The 12,730-nt window shown below is 48.8% G+C and overlaps 1 protein-coding gene across 1 annotated transcript in view; it reads left to right on the forward strand.

Moving 5' to 3' along the window:
- Positions 1–12,730, forward strand: part of COL15A1 (collagen type XV alpha 1 chain) — a 97,609-nt gene that overhangs the window by 61,989 nt on the left and 22,890 nt on the right. Inside the window, exons 16-25 of the mRNA XM_072959808.1 lie at positions 1,681–1,716; positions 2,135–2,275; positions 2,466–2,534; positions 3,340–3,375; positions 3,482–3,565; positions 4,821–4,886; positions 7,121–7,156; positions 9,044–9,106; positions 11,488–11,556; positions 11,665–11,700. Of these exons, the coding sequence (XP_072815909.1) occupies positions 1,681–1,716; positions 2,135–2,275; positions 2,466–2,534; positions 3,340–3,375; positions 3,482–3,565; positions 4,821–4,886; positions 7,121–7,156; positions 9,044–9,106; positions 11,488–11,556; positions 11,665–11,700 (636 nt within the window). The remainder of the gene's footprint in view (positions 1–1,680; positions 1,717–2,134; positions 2,276–2,465; positions 2,535–3,339; positions 3,376–3,481; positions 3,566–4,820; positions 4,887–7,120; positions 7,157–9,043; positions 9,107–11,487; positions 11,557–11,664; positions 11,701–12,730) is intronic.

Raw genomic sequence — 12,730 nt, forward strand, 5'->3', positions numbered from 1 at the left:
GATTCTGTAGTTCCCTCTTCAGATGTGTCTTTTCTGTGATCCAGCCCTTCAGCAGAAGACTTTCTCTCAACAGTTATTTATTTTTATCTCTAAGCTCTCTAATTGATTCTCTTCTGTAACCACTGTTCTTATTTCATAATAGTTTGTCCTTGTTTCAAGGCTGTAATATGCTCCCTTCTCTCCCTGAGAACATGGAGTATTAGAGTCCTGACTGGATCGTGTTCTTCACAGCTTCCTCAGGCGTACGTGCACTCCACTGTTGGCGTTATTTCTCTTTTGGAGCATTGCCTTTCCTCAGATGTGTAGTGTTCCTTGCTTGTGTGTTTTCTTTTGAAATTGGAATCTCTCCCTCTTTCATCTGTTTTCTGCTTCTGTTTGTGCAGATTACTGGGGGTGGGGCAGTAGCTGCTCCTGAGACGTGCAGGTTTCAGGAAGGGGATGGGAGGAGTAGGATGTGCTGTCAGGCAGGGCATGTCAACAGCTGAGCTTAGTTTGGGGTGCCCCTGCCTGGACCTCCCAGGGTCAGCCACCTGGGGCTCTGCCCCATCCCTTCGCTCTTGTACTCGGAGCGGAAGGTGATGGGAGATGGGCAGGGCTCCATGGCTGTCCAGCTCCTAAACTCCACCTATCTCCCTGTCAGAGCCACATCTGCTCTGTTTTCAACTACCCCTTTGCCTAATTTCTCTCCACAACTGAAGCCTCTGGCTTCACCTTCCCAGGCTTTCCCTTTGGCATTCCTCACTGATTCAGGGTCAGTGTCACTCACCATCTTTTGTTTGAGCATGACTGTTTTGGAACTGTCCACCCTCATTTCTATGGATTTGCTGTAGGAAGGGGAATCTGGCTCAGGGAAAGAAGGGTTTGGGAGAAGGTACCGCCTTAGGTGGCAGGTGTATCGTGGTATCAGGACCTTCTTTGTGGCCGTGCGATTGCTGGCTCCTTCTCTTATGGGTGCTTCTGTGGTTTCCTTGGAGATTCTCCACCTGGGGCCCCCAACTGCATGTAGGGCAGTGTCTGCTGTGGGTGACCACCCCTGACCATCAGCCCCCAGGGGTCCTCCTCTTTGCTCTGAGCTCACAGCTAGCTCCTTTCTGTGGGATCCACATCTAATCCCAAGGGAAACTTGTACAGTGGCCCACATTGGGGGTGGACATACAACCTGTTTTAGAGCAATACCCCTCCACCCCATTCTGGGGCTGCTCCAGCCAGCTTTCAGTCTTTAGAATTTTCCAGATGAGAGACAGCCATCATTCCACATATCTCCAAAAGCCCCCGGAATACATACAGAGTTCTTGAAGTCCGTTCCCCGGGCTTCAAGGAGGGGACACACCCCTTTACTTCCATCCACAGGAGGATGGGGAGATGGTCTGCCTGGTACCCTGGCAACACTCCAAGGGAATTCTTCCTCTACAATCTCTCCCCGGTTAATCTGCAACTTCTCTTTTTCACTCTTGAAGTAGATAATGAGCTAATAGTTGAACAATGGGTTTCACAAACTTTCAGCCTGACCTGCCAAGCAAATTGACATTTACCGTAGTGGCTCAGCTTTGAGACACCAGCCAGAACTGAGCAGGAAGGGTCCCATTTTAATGTCCTGTTCCTTAAAAGTCTATAATTCTGCATTTTCTTCTGAACATACCTAATGGAATATATATTCATTGCCCCCCTTTCTTTTTTCAGGGAGAAAGAGGACCTAATGGCTCAGTTGGTGAAAAGGTAAAACAAGACAAAGAAAAGACTTTTTCCTCCTTCCTCCCCTCTCTCTGGGTTTAGTACAGTTGGACTGTTGGGCTGGGGTACTGAACGTATCAGTGTCGTGAAGTAGAGAGAAGCACATCTGGAAGGAACTGCTTGGGGAAGGCAGAGCAGCTGGAGCTGAAGGGGAGTCAATAACCTGCCAAGTTTTCTCCTTTCTCACCCCCTCCACCCAAGTGCGTTCAATGAGCGCCGTCAGCTTATCTCCAAGTGAAACATCACTTGGCAAGACCGCTGTCTCTGTACAATTAAGCAGCACACATCAGAGAATCCATCCAACTAATTGTTCAAAGAATGCTTTTTCTGACTCAAGCATGAAAGTTATTCCTTCCATGAGTGAACCCAGGGCTGGAGAATCAGCCTGTCCTCTTTCTTACAGGGTGATCCCGGCAACAGAGGCTTACCAGGACCCCCTGGGAAAAACGGACAAGTTGGCACTCCTGGGGTCATGGGACCCCCAGGGCCTCCTGGACCCCCAGGGCCCCCAGGCCCTGGATGTGCAACGGGACTTGGATTTGAGGTACTTTTCCCCCTTTCTGTGATTAAAAAGCAACGTGCTCCAAGGATTCCTGGAAAGACCAGCTAACTGAACGCGGGTCTGAGGGCCAAGGTGGTGCTGATTCCTTACTGAGCCCCAGCTCCCAGCACCACACCCAGCACAAGTAGGATCTGAATCGGATCTGAAATCCTCATTCTTCTTCCTTCTCTAGGATACTGAAGGCTCTGGAAGCATCAGGCTGTTGCATGAACCCAGAATCTCTGGACCAACGGCTTCAAGTGTACGTTGACTTTTGAGGACTGTCATCCTGGATTGAGGAAGCTGAGGGGTGCCATCCTGGCTCTGCGATTCTCAATAATTCACCCTCTCTGTGCTTCCAGCTTCCAGCCTTGCAGTGGGGAGGCCATTGCTTTTTACAGCTTGCTTCTTTGAGGAGCAGCACAGAGGTTTTGCACAAAACATCTTGTGGGAAAACTTGAAAACCATCTTTATATCCCTCCCTCTCCAATCCTGTGCCATCCAGCATCTCTGCTTCATTGCTTTCTTCCTGTTGCCCCATTCAGGACTCGCACTTTGCCCCATTTCAAAGCCCTGTCCTCCTGACAGGTGTCCCTTCCCATTGCATCCAGCCCTGGGGAGGTGTGGTCCATCTTCTGCTCTGCTAACTGCTCTCAAGAGGACCAAACCCCAGGATCTCACTATCTTTGTCAAGTGGTACCTAGAGCTGAGCACACCAGTCCAGGAGGAGCAGAGCCTCACAGAGGGAAGCAGCACAGCCCCCTCCATGATTGAGTACAAAGACCTTCCCCCATCCTCCAGAAGCAGAGGGCTCTGAGGTTCAGGGTTAAGAGGGGCACTCATCCCATGCTGGGAGAGGGCCTCTGGTCCTCTCACTCTCTCTGGGATGTTCTATCCCCTTCTGACTCTGAAAGGGGAATTTGCCCCTCATCTTTTGCTCCCATTATCTGGGACAAAATCCTTGGGGGAGCTTAGGGAGAAATGGTAAGATGGGAGGATAGATGGAGAGTGAGCCAAGTGAGTAGAAAAAACCCAAAGCATACTTATTTGATTGTTTGTTTTACCAGGGTCCCAAAGGAGAAAAAGGAGACCAGGGACCTAAGGTGAGGTTACAAATCTGAGGAGGGGGCGAGAAAAATTTACAGCCTGGTTCTAGAAGCATTATCACATACAGTGAATTTTTTTCCCCATTCTCACTGCTGTATCCAGGGCGACAGAGGGATGGATGGAGCCAGCATTGTAGGACCCCCTGGCCCCAGGGGGCCACCAGGGCGCATCGAGGTCTTGTCTAGTGTGAGTATCACCATGTCAGAGTGTGGCCGTGTGTTTTCTGCCTTGGCTAAAGGGGAGAGAAAGTTGTCCACAACTCCAGGGCCTGCAGGGCTACTGGTGATGTAGAAGGCATGTAGCTGGCATCAAGCATCAGAGTTTTCACCTCCCAGCATGGCCTACCTGTCTGTTCCTACCCAGTACACTATTGTCTCACATAACGCTTCTCTCTTCTGGTTGACAGCATTTACAGTCAGGAGAATGAGTGTTAACAGAACTGTAACCAAGAAGCAAGGAATATAAGTGGGGGAAACAGGGAGGAAAGATGGTTTAGGATATGGGAAATCGAGGAAGACTTTCTGGAAGAAGTGTCTTTGAGCAGGAACTTGAAAGCTAAGAAGGATTTTACCAAGTAAGCATGGATAACAGGACTTCCAGGATTCAGACGGTCAGGACTCTGAGCCAAAGCACAGAATAGAAAAACATGGGTGTGTCCAAGGCACAGGGAGCTGTCGGACACCAGGTTGGGTGGAAAGTAATGGAAATTTGTAGAGCAGCCTGGGTTATGGGCTGGGACCAGATCACAGTCCACTGAATATTAGAACATCACATTGTTAATGATAGTGAAAAATTGTGGCCCTTCTGAAAGGAATGATCTCATGCTGGTAGATGACAGACAAAAAGTCCCAAATAACTGGAAAAAACAATGATTAGTGTTTTTTCTTTTAAGTATGACTAAAAGATAGCAAGTGTAGGTAAAAGTGTGTTGAAAGAGATAATCTCATATGCTTTGTTGGAAATATAAGTGGTACAGCCCCTTGACAGCAATCTGTTAGAACTAAAAATGTTCGTATCCAAAAATTCTACGTGCAAAGACCTACATGCTGTATGATTGCGTGAAAAAAGCAAGCTGAAGATTGATACATGCAACCTGATGCCATGGGTATAAAATAACCATGTGGACAAACACACACACACCCCAACCACACTTTTCTGTTGGCACGTGTATTTTAAATATATAAATGTATCTTTAGAATTGTAAAAGAAAGAAGGCATTAATGTATGGTGCAATTTTGAGACTAATCGTAAGAGGACAGTGGTAAGGCGGCCTGGGGTTATGGTACGAGGAGTGGGAGGGTGTGTTGAAAGTGAGTTGGGGTGTTACCAGTGTCTGCCTTTGTCCGCCATGCAGGTGCTTCAGGTACAGCCTCACTGCCAGGAACAAGGAGGAACACAGGCTACCTTCTGTCTCACTGTCTGATTTTTTTTCTCTTTTCAGTCTTTGGTCAACATCACGCATGGATTCATGAATCTCTCGGACATTCCTGAGCTGGTCGGGCCTCCGGTGTGTATCCACCACTGCCCTAGAGTGAGGTTCCTGCCCAGACACCCCCGTTGAAACTAAGTTGGGTTGGTTTGGAATCCTTTGTGCTCCTAAAGCACAGAGCTAGAGTGCGTCAAAGTAGAATGGAAGAGAACTTTACATTCCTGAGAAGTTGCTACCACATTAATTGGGTTGTGCAGGGAGATTTGTCCAGTGCAGTGGCAGCTTCCACTCTTATGCATCAGAAATATGTGTAATGGAAATCGTAGAATCATAGGTAACAAATTGATTGATGTCTGTATGGTGCTTTGGGTCTGCTTTTATTTACATGATCTCATTTCCCAGAATGGGAGGAGCCTAGAGAGACCTATCCTTGTGCTAATGGGTAAACTGGTGCATGAGGAGGATATGTGACTGGTTTCAGTCTCTCTGGCCCCATGTAGAGATCAGGAACACACAAAGAAGCTACCTTATTTCTGCAAGTCCCCAGAGTCAGTCCATGGAAGGAAGCCTCCTCCTGCAGCCTGTGCAGTGAACCCCCATTGCATCTTCTACATCTGTTGACAGGTGGGGAGAGAGGAAAGAGCTCTGACCTTAGGCCTCCACCCCCATCTCTGCTACACACCACTCTGAGCTTCTGATCCTCTTCTCTGATAACACATCACCAGCTTTTGTGGTGGCTTATAAAAGGTGATGGGTGTGAAACTGCTTTGCAAACTGGGGCACTCTGTGTAAGCTGACATAGAGATTGAGACTTCTACTTCCACAGCTGTGCAAACCAGATGTCTGCTGGGGCCGCTGCCCCTGCAGTCCCCAGTGTGGCCTGAACCCCCGCCATCCATATCCTGGGGAGAATTCAGTGCCCTCCCCAAGGCTTCTGCAATTATCTGGGAGGTCCTTCTAGAGCTGATGTCTCCTGCTGAGTGGCCTCTCTTGCTGGGTCGTTTCACTGTCTCTTCTGTGCTACATCCGGGGGGGGGGGAGCCCTTTCCTTGATTTCTATTAAAATCACTCAAAACACCCAAATAGTCAAGCCCTAAAACAAACAAGCAAAAGTCATTTCACAGAGCCTCTTGGTCTTCCCCAAACTATTGGAGGCTTAGGGTGTTAGGTGGGTTGATTCTAAAGCAAAACACAGATAGCCTAAAATGTAAGGATCGGTATCTCCATTTGAAGAGCCCTTGGGCCTTGTCTGCCCCCACCCCTCCCCCTCTTCCCCACCCAAGAATCCTCCTTCTTTCCCAAATCCCTGCCCTCCTCTTTGGCAAATCCAGGCCCTCAAGGTTCCCCTTCATCCCTAATGGAGGATTGATTTTCCTACTCAGCGGTAGTTCCCTCCCACCTGACCCTTATGCTTTCCTAGATATACACTATCTGTATATATCAGCCCTTTGTGTCCATGGGTTCTGTGTCCACAGATTTAACCAGCCTTGGATAGAAAATACTGAAAAAAAATTTTAAGCCAAACTTGGATTTGTCACGTCTGGCAACTCTTTATATAGCATCTACATTATATTAGGTATTATAAGTAATCGAGAGATGATTTAAATTATACAGAGGATGTATGTAGGCTATGTGCAACCATTATGCCATTTTATATAAAAACAACTTGAGCATCTGCAGATTTTGGTACCCGCGGAGGTCCTGGAACCAATATCCCTGATTCTGAGGGATGACTGTGCAATGTATTGAGAAACCTGTGGTCATCCAGTTATCTCTTTCTGTATATATATTTGCAAAACTCTAATGCTTTAATAGGTATGTGGGTATCTGGGCTTGCAGAAAGAAGAGTCCTGGCCCCATGTGCTCTTACTGAGGGAAAAGAACTGAGTCTCACCAAGTGCCCCCACTTCCACCCCCAAACATCCCAGCCCACCTTTTGGGCCCACTCCTCTGAGTGTAGGAACTGGTTTTCTGAGACTCTTTGTTGAGATCGAGTGTTTCATTCATTCCCCCAGAGGTTTCAGATGCTGAGCGATTTCATGGAGGAGAAGGCTTGGACTTAAAAGTGCCAAGAGTCCTGGCTCGGGAGAGGGGGAGCTCCTGGGCATGGTTTCTGGCTCTGTGCTAACTAGTTGTGGGACTGCAGGACTGCATGGTTCCTTCCCCTCCTGGATCTCGGCATTCTCCCCTGCAAAATGGATCATGAGCCCCACTTTGTGGTCCTGGAGGGAGTGGGCCCCGGAGGTGTAGTGTTCTTGCTGATTGGAAAATGCAGCTCATGACCCACCTGCTTTCTCTTTGCTATGTCACAGGGCCCTGAGGGCATGCCTGGGCTGCCAGGATTTCCAGTAAGTACTGCAGTAGCCATCTTCCTCTGTGCCCTGTGGCTGTGTGCATTCTGTTCCTTCTGCCTGGAATGCTGTTCCTCTCCATCTGCACAACTGAGTTCTAGCACTGTCTTGCTCATGTAGTAGCCTTTCCTCATTCCCCCATTTGAAGTGGTGCTTCCCTCCTCGGAGTCCCACAGGGCTTTCCTTTCACCTCTGCTGTCATTCTTTTCTGCCTTGAGTAACAGTTACTTCTGCCCTTATCCTTTTTTCCTTGACTGTACTGTGACCAGCTTGCAGAGGGTCGGGTCTTGCTCATCTCTTTCTAGCCCAGGGCCAGCTGGAGCCACAGTGGAAGCCAGTGTTTGGCTTCCAGTGAATGCGAGTGGCTGAGTCAAGCATTTCAAGTAGATACAGCCCAATTAGATAAAGTTCCTAGAGGCTTGGTGACGACGGAAGATGGAGAGAAGGGAATCATAGCCTGGAAGTCCAATAATTAATAATCTGTGTGTATCACACTATGGGGCTTCCACCTTGGAAGGTGAAAATGCATTTCTGTGTAGAAAATGATGAGTTTTGTCTAAAAGGTTGAACCTGTGCTGAAGCCCAAGGCTGCAGAGTGAAATCTGCAGTTTCTCTGAGACATTGCATCTCTCAGAGGCCTAATGCCTAGGATAAATGAAGGAAATTTATCAAAAACACACAGAAATTTGTTCTTGATGGGGGAATTAAAAGTAATTTTTTTCAATTTTTTAATACTTTTCTGAACTTTTGCACTTTCTGAAAAGAGCATATCCTGTTTTGACACTAAAACTACACAGAAACTAGACATTAAAAACGGAGGAGGAAGGTGGCGGCCATGGAGAAGCCATCTTAGTTAGGAGAAGAAAAAGCTGGGGCTCTGAGCTCCAGCCCCAGCTTGGCTGTGCCCAAACCAGGCCATGTTGCAGGTGCATTTTCCTCTAAATGAGCGGTTCTGTGTTCCCAAGGGAGCCCCAGGCTCCTCAGAAGAGCCTTCAGGGCCACTTTAAGAGTAAGGAGGGGGCCAAATAAGCAGGATCCAGACCACTGACGAGGCTCCGTTTGACCTGGTTTATACATTGGGCTTTTGTGTAAAATTTTACTTAAAAAAAGAATGAAAAGAGTTTCATAGCTAAAAAAAGAATAACAAATATTTGAAGGCCATTGCGTTAACCCAGAAGATAGGGACGTGTAAGAGCTAGATCGCAATAAAGTGTTGAAACCCTTTTTTGGAGCAGATGTCTGGCTGTGTGAATCACTGTCACAGATACTGAGTGCCTGTTGGAGTTGAGACGAGGTCCCCTCTGACTGGGTGTGCAGACTGGTTCTGCAGAGGGGATGACATGAGCAGAAGTGCAGAGGCAGCGGTGGGTGGGGGTGGGTTGCAGGAAGGCTGAAGGGAAAGGCTCGCCCCCGCCCCCCGGAGGAGGGAGGGGAGTGGAAAAAGAGGTGCTGAGGCTGGCTGGGGTCCGTTTGGGTGTCAGGCTAGGGGGTTTGGTTCCCATCCCATAAGTAGTGGGGAGCCAGGGAGGAACTGGGAGTCATGGAGGGTGAATGATAGGGGAGACAGCTGTAGGATGGCCCTGAGGACCTATGGGTGAGCAGAGGCAGCAGGACCAGGCTGTTTCAGTGGTGCCAGTTGGAGGAAACCACAGGGCAGAGAGGAATGTGGCCTCCGGGCCTCCTAACACTCGACTCTGTCTTCTTTCCACCAGACTACAATTTCTAGACCACTTGAAATCAGGAAAACATTATGACTGATTGTGACTTCCACCTGCCAGGGGAATTGCAAAGTCTTCTAGTTTTGGGGGGGAAAAAAAAACTCCATTTGGTTAAAGCATTTTAATATTAACAAACAACTAAATATCCTCAAATGATTCCTTCCAGGGTCCCAGAGGACCAAAAGGTGACACTGGTGTGCCTGGATTTCCGGGACTAAAAGGAGAACAGGTAAGAGGGGCCTGGGTATCTGGGTAGGATCGTGCCCTTGAATTTGCTAAATATTTCAAATGGGCTGAGAGTAGCTATCATTTTTTTTAAATTTGATCTATAATTCACATACATGCCATAAAATCCATCATTTTAAATTGTGAAATTCAGTGATTTTTAGTATATTCATGAAGTTGTGCAGCCATCACCACTATCGAATACTAGAACATGCCCAAAGAACCTCTCTGTCTAGTAGCAGTCACTCCCCAGCTGTGCACTTTCATGACCTCGGGTTTCCTCTGAGTGAAGGTGGGGTGGGTAGAGAAATAGATTTTCATCATCATTTGGAAAGGGAACTCAATCAACCCTCCCTGAATGCTGTTCCCACATGTGCTGTGCTTTGTCTCGCCACCTGCGGGGCCCTTCCATGACAGTGTGCCCTCCCTGAGGGCGGCTGCGTCCACTTCCTTTACTCTAGCTCCTTAGCACTGAGCCGGGTGCACAAATGACACTCAAAACATTTGTTGGGTGAAAGAATGTATAAGTAATGGATATAATGAATGCTAATGTTTAGAAATTATGTTATTAAATTATTATTATTACTGTTATTATTATTATTATAAGAAGTCGGGGCATTCTGCAGTTGAATGGCAGACTTGGTCCAGGATCTTTGGAATAAATATTCTGAATGCAGAGCACTTCCTGAGAATTCCAAAGGCACTGACCTGACCTTTGTACCCTTCCACGTTTTCCTCTTAGAATTAACGTCCCAGTTGGTTTTTGTAGATAAGGGGACAGTGACATCCATAAACAGATTGCAGAGCCCCTGGATTGGATTTATTCATTCATTTATTCATCTGTCGACTTATGTACTCATCCAACTCACGTCCATTCCCTAAGTTTCCTGCACTGGGCACCGGGGAGACATGCAGAGAGCCAGCAAGGAGCATGGCCACTGCTGTAATGGGGGTCTGTACAAAGCCAGTGGGAGCAACCCCTGAGCCTGCCTTCAGGTCAAGGAGGGTGGGTGTGTCTCTAAGAGGAGGGAGTGTTAGGCTGCTTGCTTTCCTTCCTCCCCTCCCCTTTCCATACTAGCCCCCCAAAGGAGGAGAGACACTCCAGTGTTGGTTGGGCCACAGTTCCAGTGGGTGGTAGGTTCAGCGTGCTGAGTGAAGGGTCTAAGTTTGACACTACATGCGGCAATGTCTCGAGATGCTTTTTGCTGCCACGGCCCTGTGGAGATGGTGTAGGGCCCGGGTAGCTCTGGCTTGGGAGGAGGCTTGGTCAAGCAAGAGTGGCTTTTGCTTTAAACACTCTATTTTCTATGTGGCAAGGTTGGCTGGGTCTAAAAGGACCTGTGCCATCCCCACCCCTAATCCTCTGCCATCTTGGAAACTGGGATGGGCGCCCAGGCAGTTCTGCTCCGACCTTTGCAGCAAACACGCTTTCTCTCACTCTGCCTCTAATGCTTCTGTGCCTGCTTCTTCTTGCTGCTGGCGTGCCCAGGACCGCTCTTCCTCATCAGCGGAGTGGTAAGATCTGAATATCAGGGGTGGGCGTAGGGAGATGCAGAGGAGAGGCTGCTCTGCTTGCTTTGGCACCACGGCCCTGGCTGCTTCCAGCTCTGTTGAAGGGGGACTTCCGTGTAGTCCAGCCTGGCTCCCCAGGGGCCAGCATTGAAGTTTGGGGCCAAATCCTTGAATGGCCCCTCACCCTGGCCTTTTCTGATACATACCTCCTCGGAAGCCTCCTGAGCTAGTAGATGGCCCTGATGAGGACAGGATTTGGGGCAGGATCCTGTGTCCCTGCCACCGGTCTCCACATCTCCCCCATTTCCCAGCAACTGAGATGACTTTCCCTGATCAAGTAAGTGCACAGGAGCATGGAGTTTGGAGCACATGGAGACTCAGGGCCCCGGTGTTGAGAGAGGCCTCCACTGTTCATGCTCTCATGTCTTTCCCAAATTCAGATGTTTTAATAAGAAGCAGGATTCTGAGCAGGAACAGATCTCAAGTCAAGTTGTTAGGAAAGCAAGCTACCAAATAGATTTGGAACCAGAGGTTCCCAGAGGGGAGCCACATGCTGGGCTGGTTCCTGCAGGGTGGAGAGTGGGAGCTGACCTGGCAGCAGCAGGAGCCCTGGGGGTACGTGCAGGACCCCGGCCTGTGCTTTCAGACAGTAACTCTGATGGTGCCTGGAGGGACCAGTCCAGAGAACATTTAATCACTTAGGAGGCTTTTGTAATAATACTCTAGCTAAAGGTTACATTGGGGCAGTGGGGTTGGAGGGGCGGGATGGAGGCCAGAGAAATCATGGCGGTGGGACTTTGAGGCCCTAGCGAGCCTCTGGAAAAGGAGGCAAGGTGGAGGCCCGACCTCATCGAAAGGTTCTCTGAATTGCAGGGCGAGAAGGGAGAGCCAGGTGCCATCCTGACGGGGGATGTTCCTCTGGAAAGGCTGAGGGGCAAAAAGGTAATGATGTCACCAGACCCTGAAGGCGCACTTCTGCCTCAGAGTCCCATCATTGTTTCTGCTCCAGACTATTTCTCCGAGTGACAAGTCTGTGTCTCCCTGTTTCAGGGTGAACCTGGAGCGCACGGAGCCCCAGGACCGATGGTAAGCCAGTGTCTCTCAGCTGCGTCCAGACTGGGGTTTGAAGCATTTATCATACTTTGGCTCAACTAGATTGAGTTGTTCTAGTCATGAAAATAAAAAGGATGTGGCCAAATGTGTGTGTGTCAGGGTAGACTAACTGCAATTAAATGAAGTGGTCTAGTGCAACAGCGGCTTAGTTCTCACTCTTGCAAAATCCACTGTGGTTGTTCCCAGCTGGGCATCTCCCCTCCAAGCAGTGACTCAGGGACCCAGGGTGCTTGTATCCTGTGACTTTGCTATCTTGTGGACTCATGGCTGCACTGGCAGCCTCCAGCTCTCAGGTTGGGGAGGGGAAGAGACCATGGAGGGTGATGAACTTCATTTGGGGCACATTCTACTGGCACGACCTCAGATGCCTGGTAGGGTGTGGCAGGGTTGGGGGAAGGTCTCAGAAAGATGATTCAGCTTTGTGTCCAGGAAGGCGAGGAGAAGCAGACGGTGGTGAGCACTCACAGTTACACTACAGGTCTTGCCAGCTAAAGATTGCCAGGGAACCTGGGCTTTTTGGATTCATGTCCTGGATCTGCTGCTCATTTGCTGTAAGGTTCCTGAACAAGTCCTCATCTCTCTCTGGGCTTCTGTTTTCCCATCTGTAAGTGGGGGTATTAATGAGTACGAGGTGACATGATAGGGCCCTGCTTGCCTTACTGCTCCAGGAATCTGTAGCACATTTGGGCTGCTAAACAGTTTTTAAGCTTCCAGCTCTCTCCCCAATGAGTCCTAAACTTCCCTGTCATATATTTCTCCCCAAAGAACAAAGAAGATTGAGTTGTAGAACTTCCACTGTGGGTCAGACACTGTATTGATGCTTCAACACAGGTCATCTCATTTCACTTTTACCACCCAAAAAGATGAATGTCAGAGCCTCCATTTTATAGACCAGAAAACTGAGGTCAAAGAGGTTAAGTGACTTGCCCACTGCCGCATAGCTTGTTAGTGGCACAGTGGGGATTTGAACCCAGCCTATCAGACTCTGTGTCCAGGTTTTTCC

This window comes from Vicugna pacos, chromosome 4, assembly GCF_048564905.1.
Source record: "Vicugna pacos chromosome 4, VicPac4, whole genome shotgun sequence".
In the NCBI taxonomy this organism is placed as follows: Eukaryota; Metazoa; Chordata; class Mammalia; order Artiodactyla; family Camelidae; genus Vicugna; species Vicugna pacos.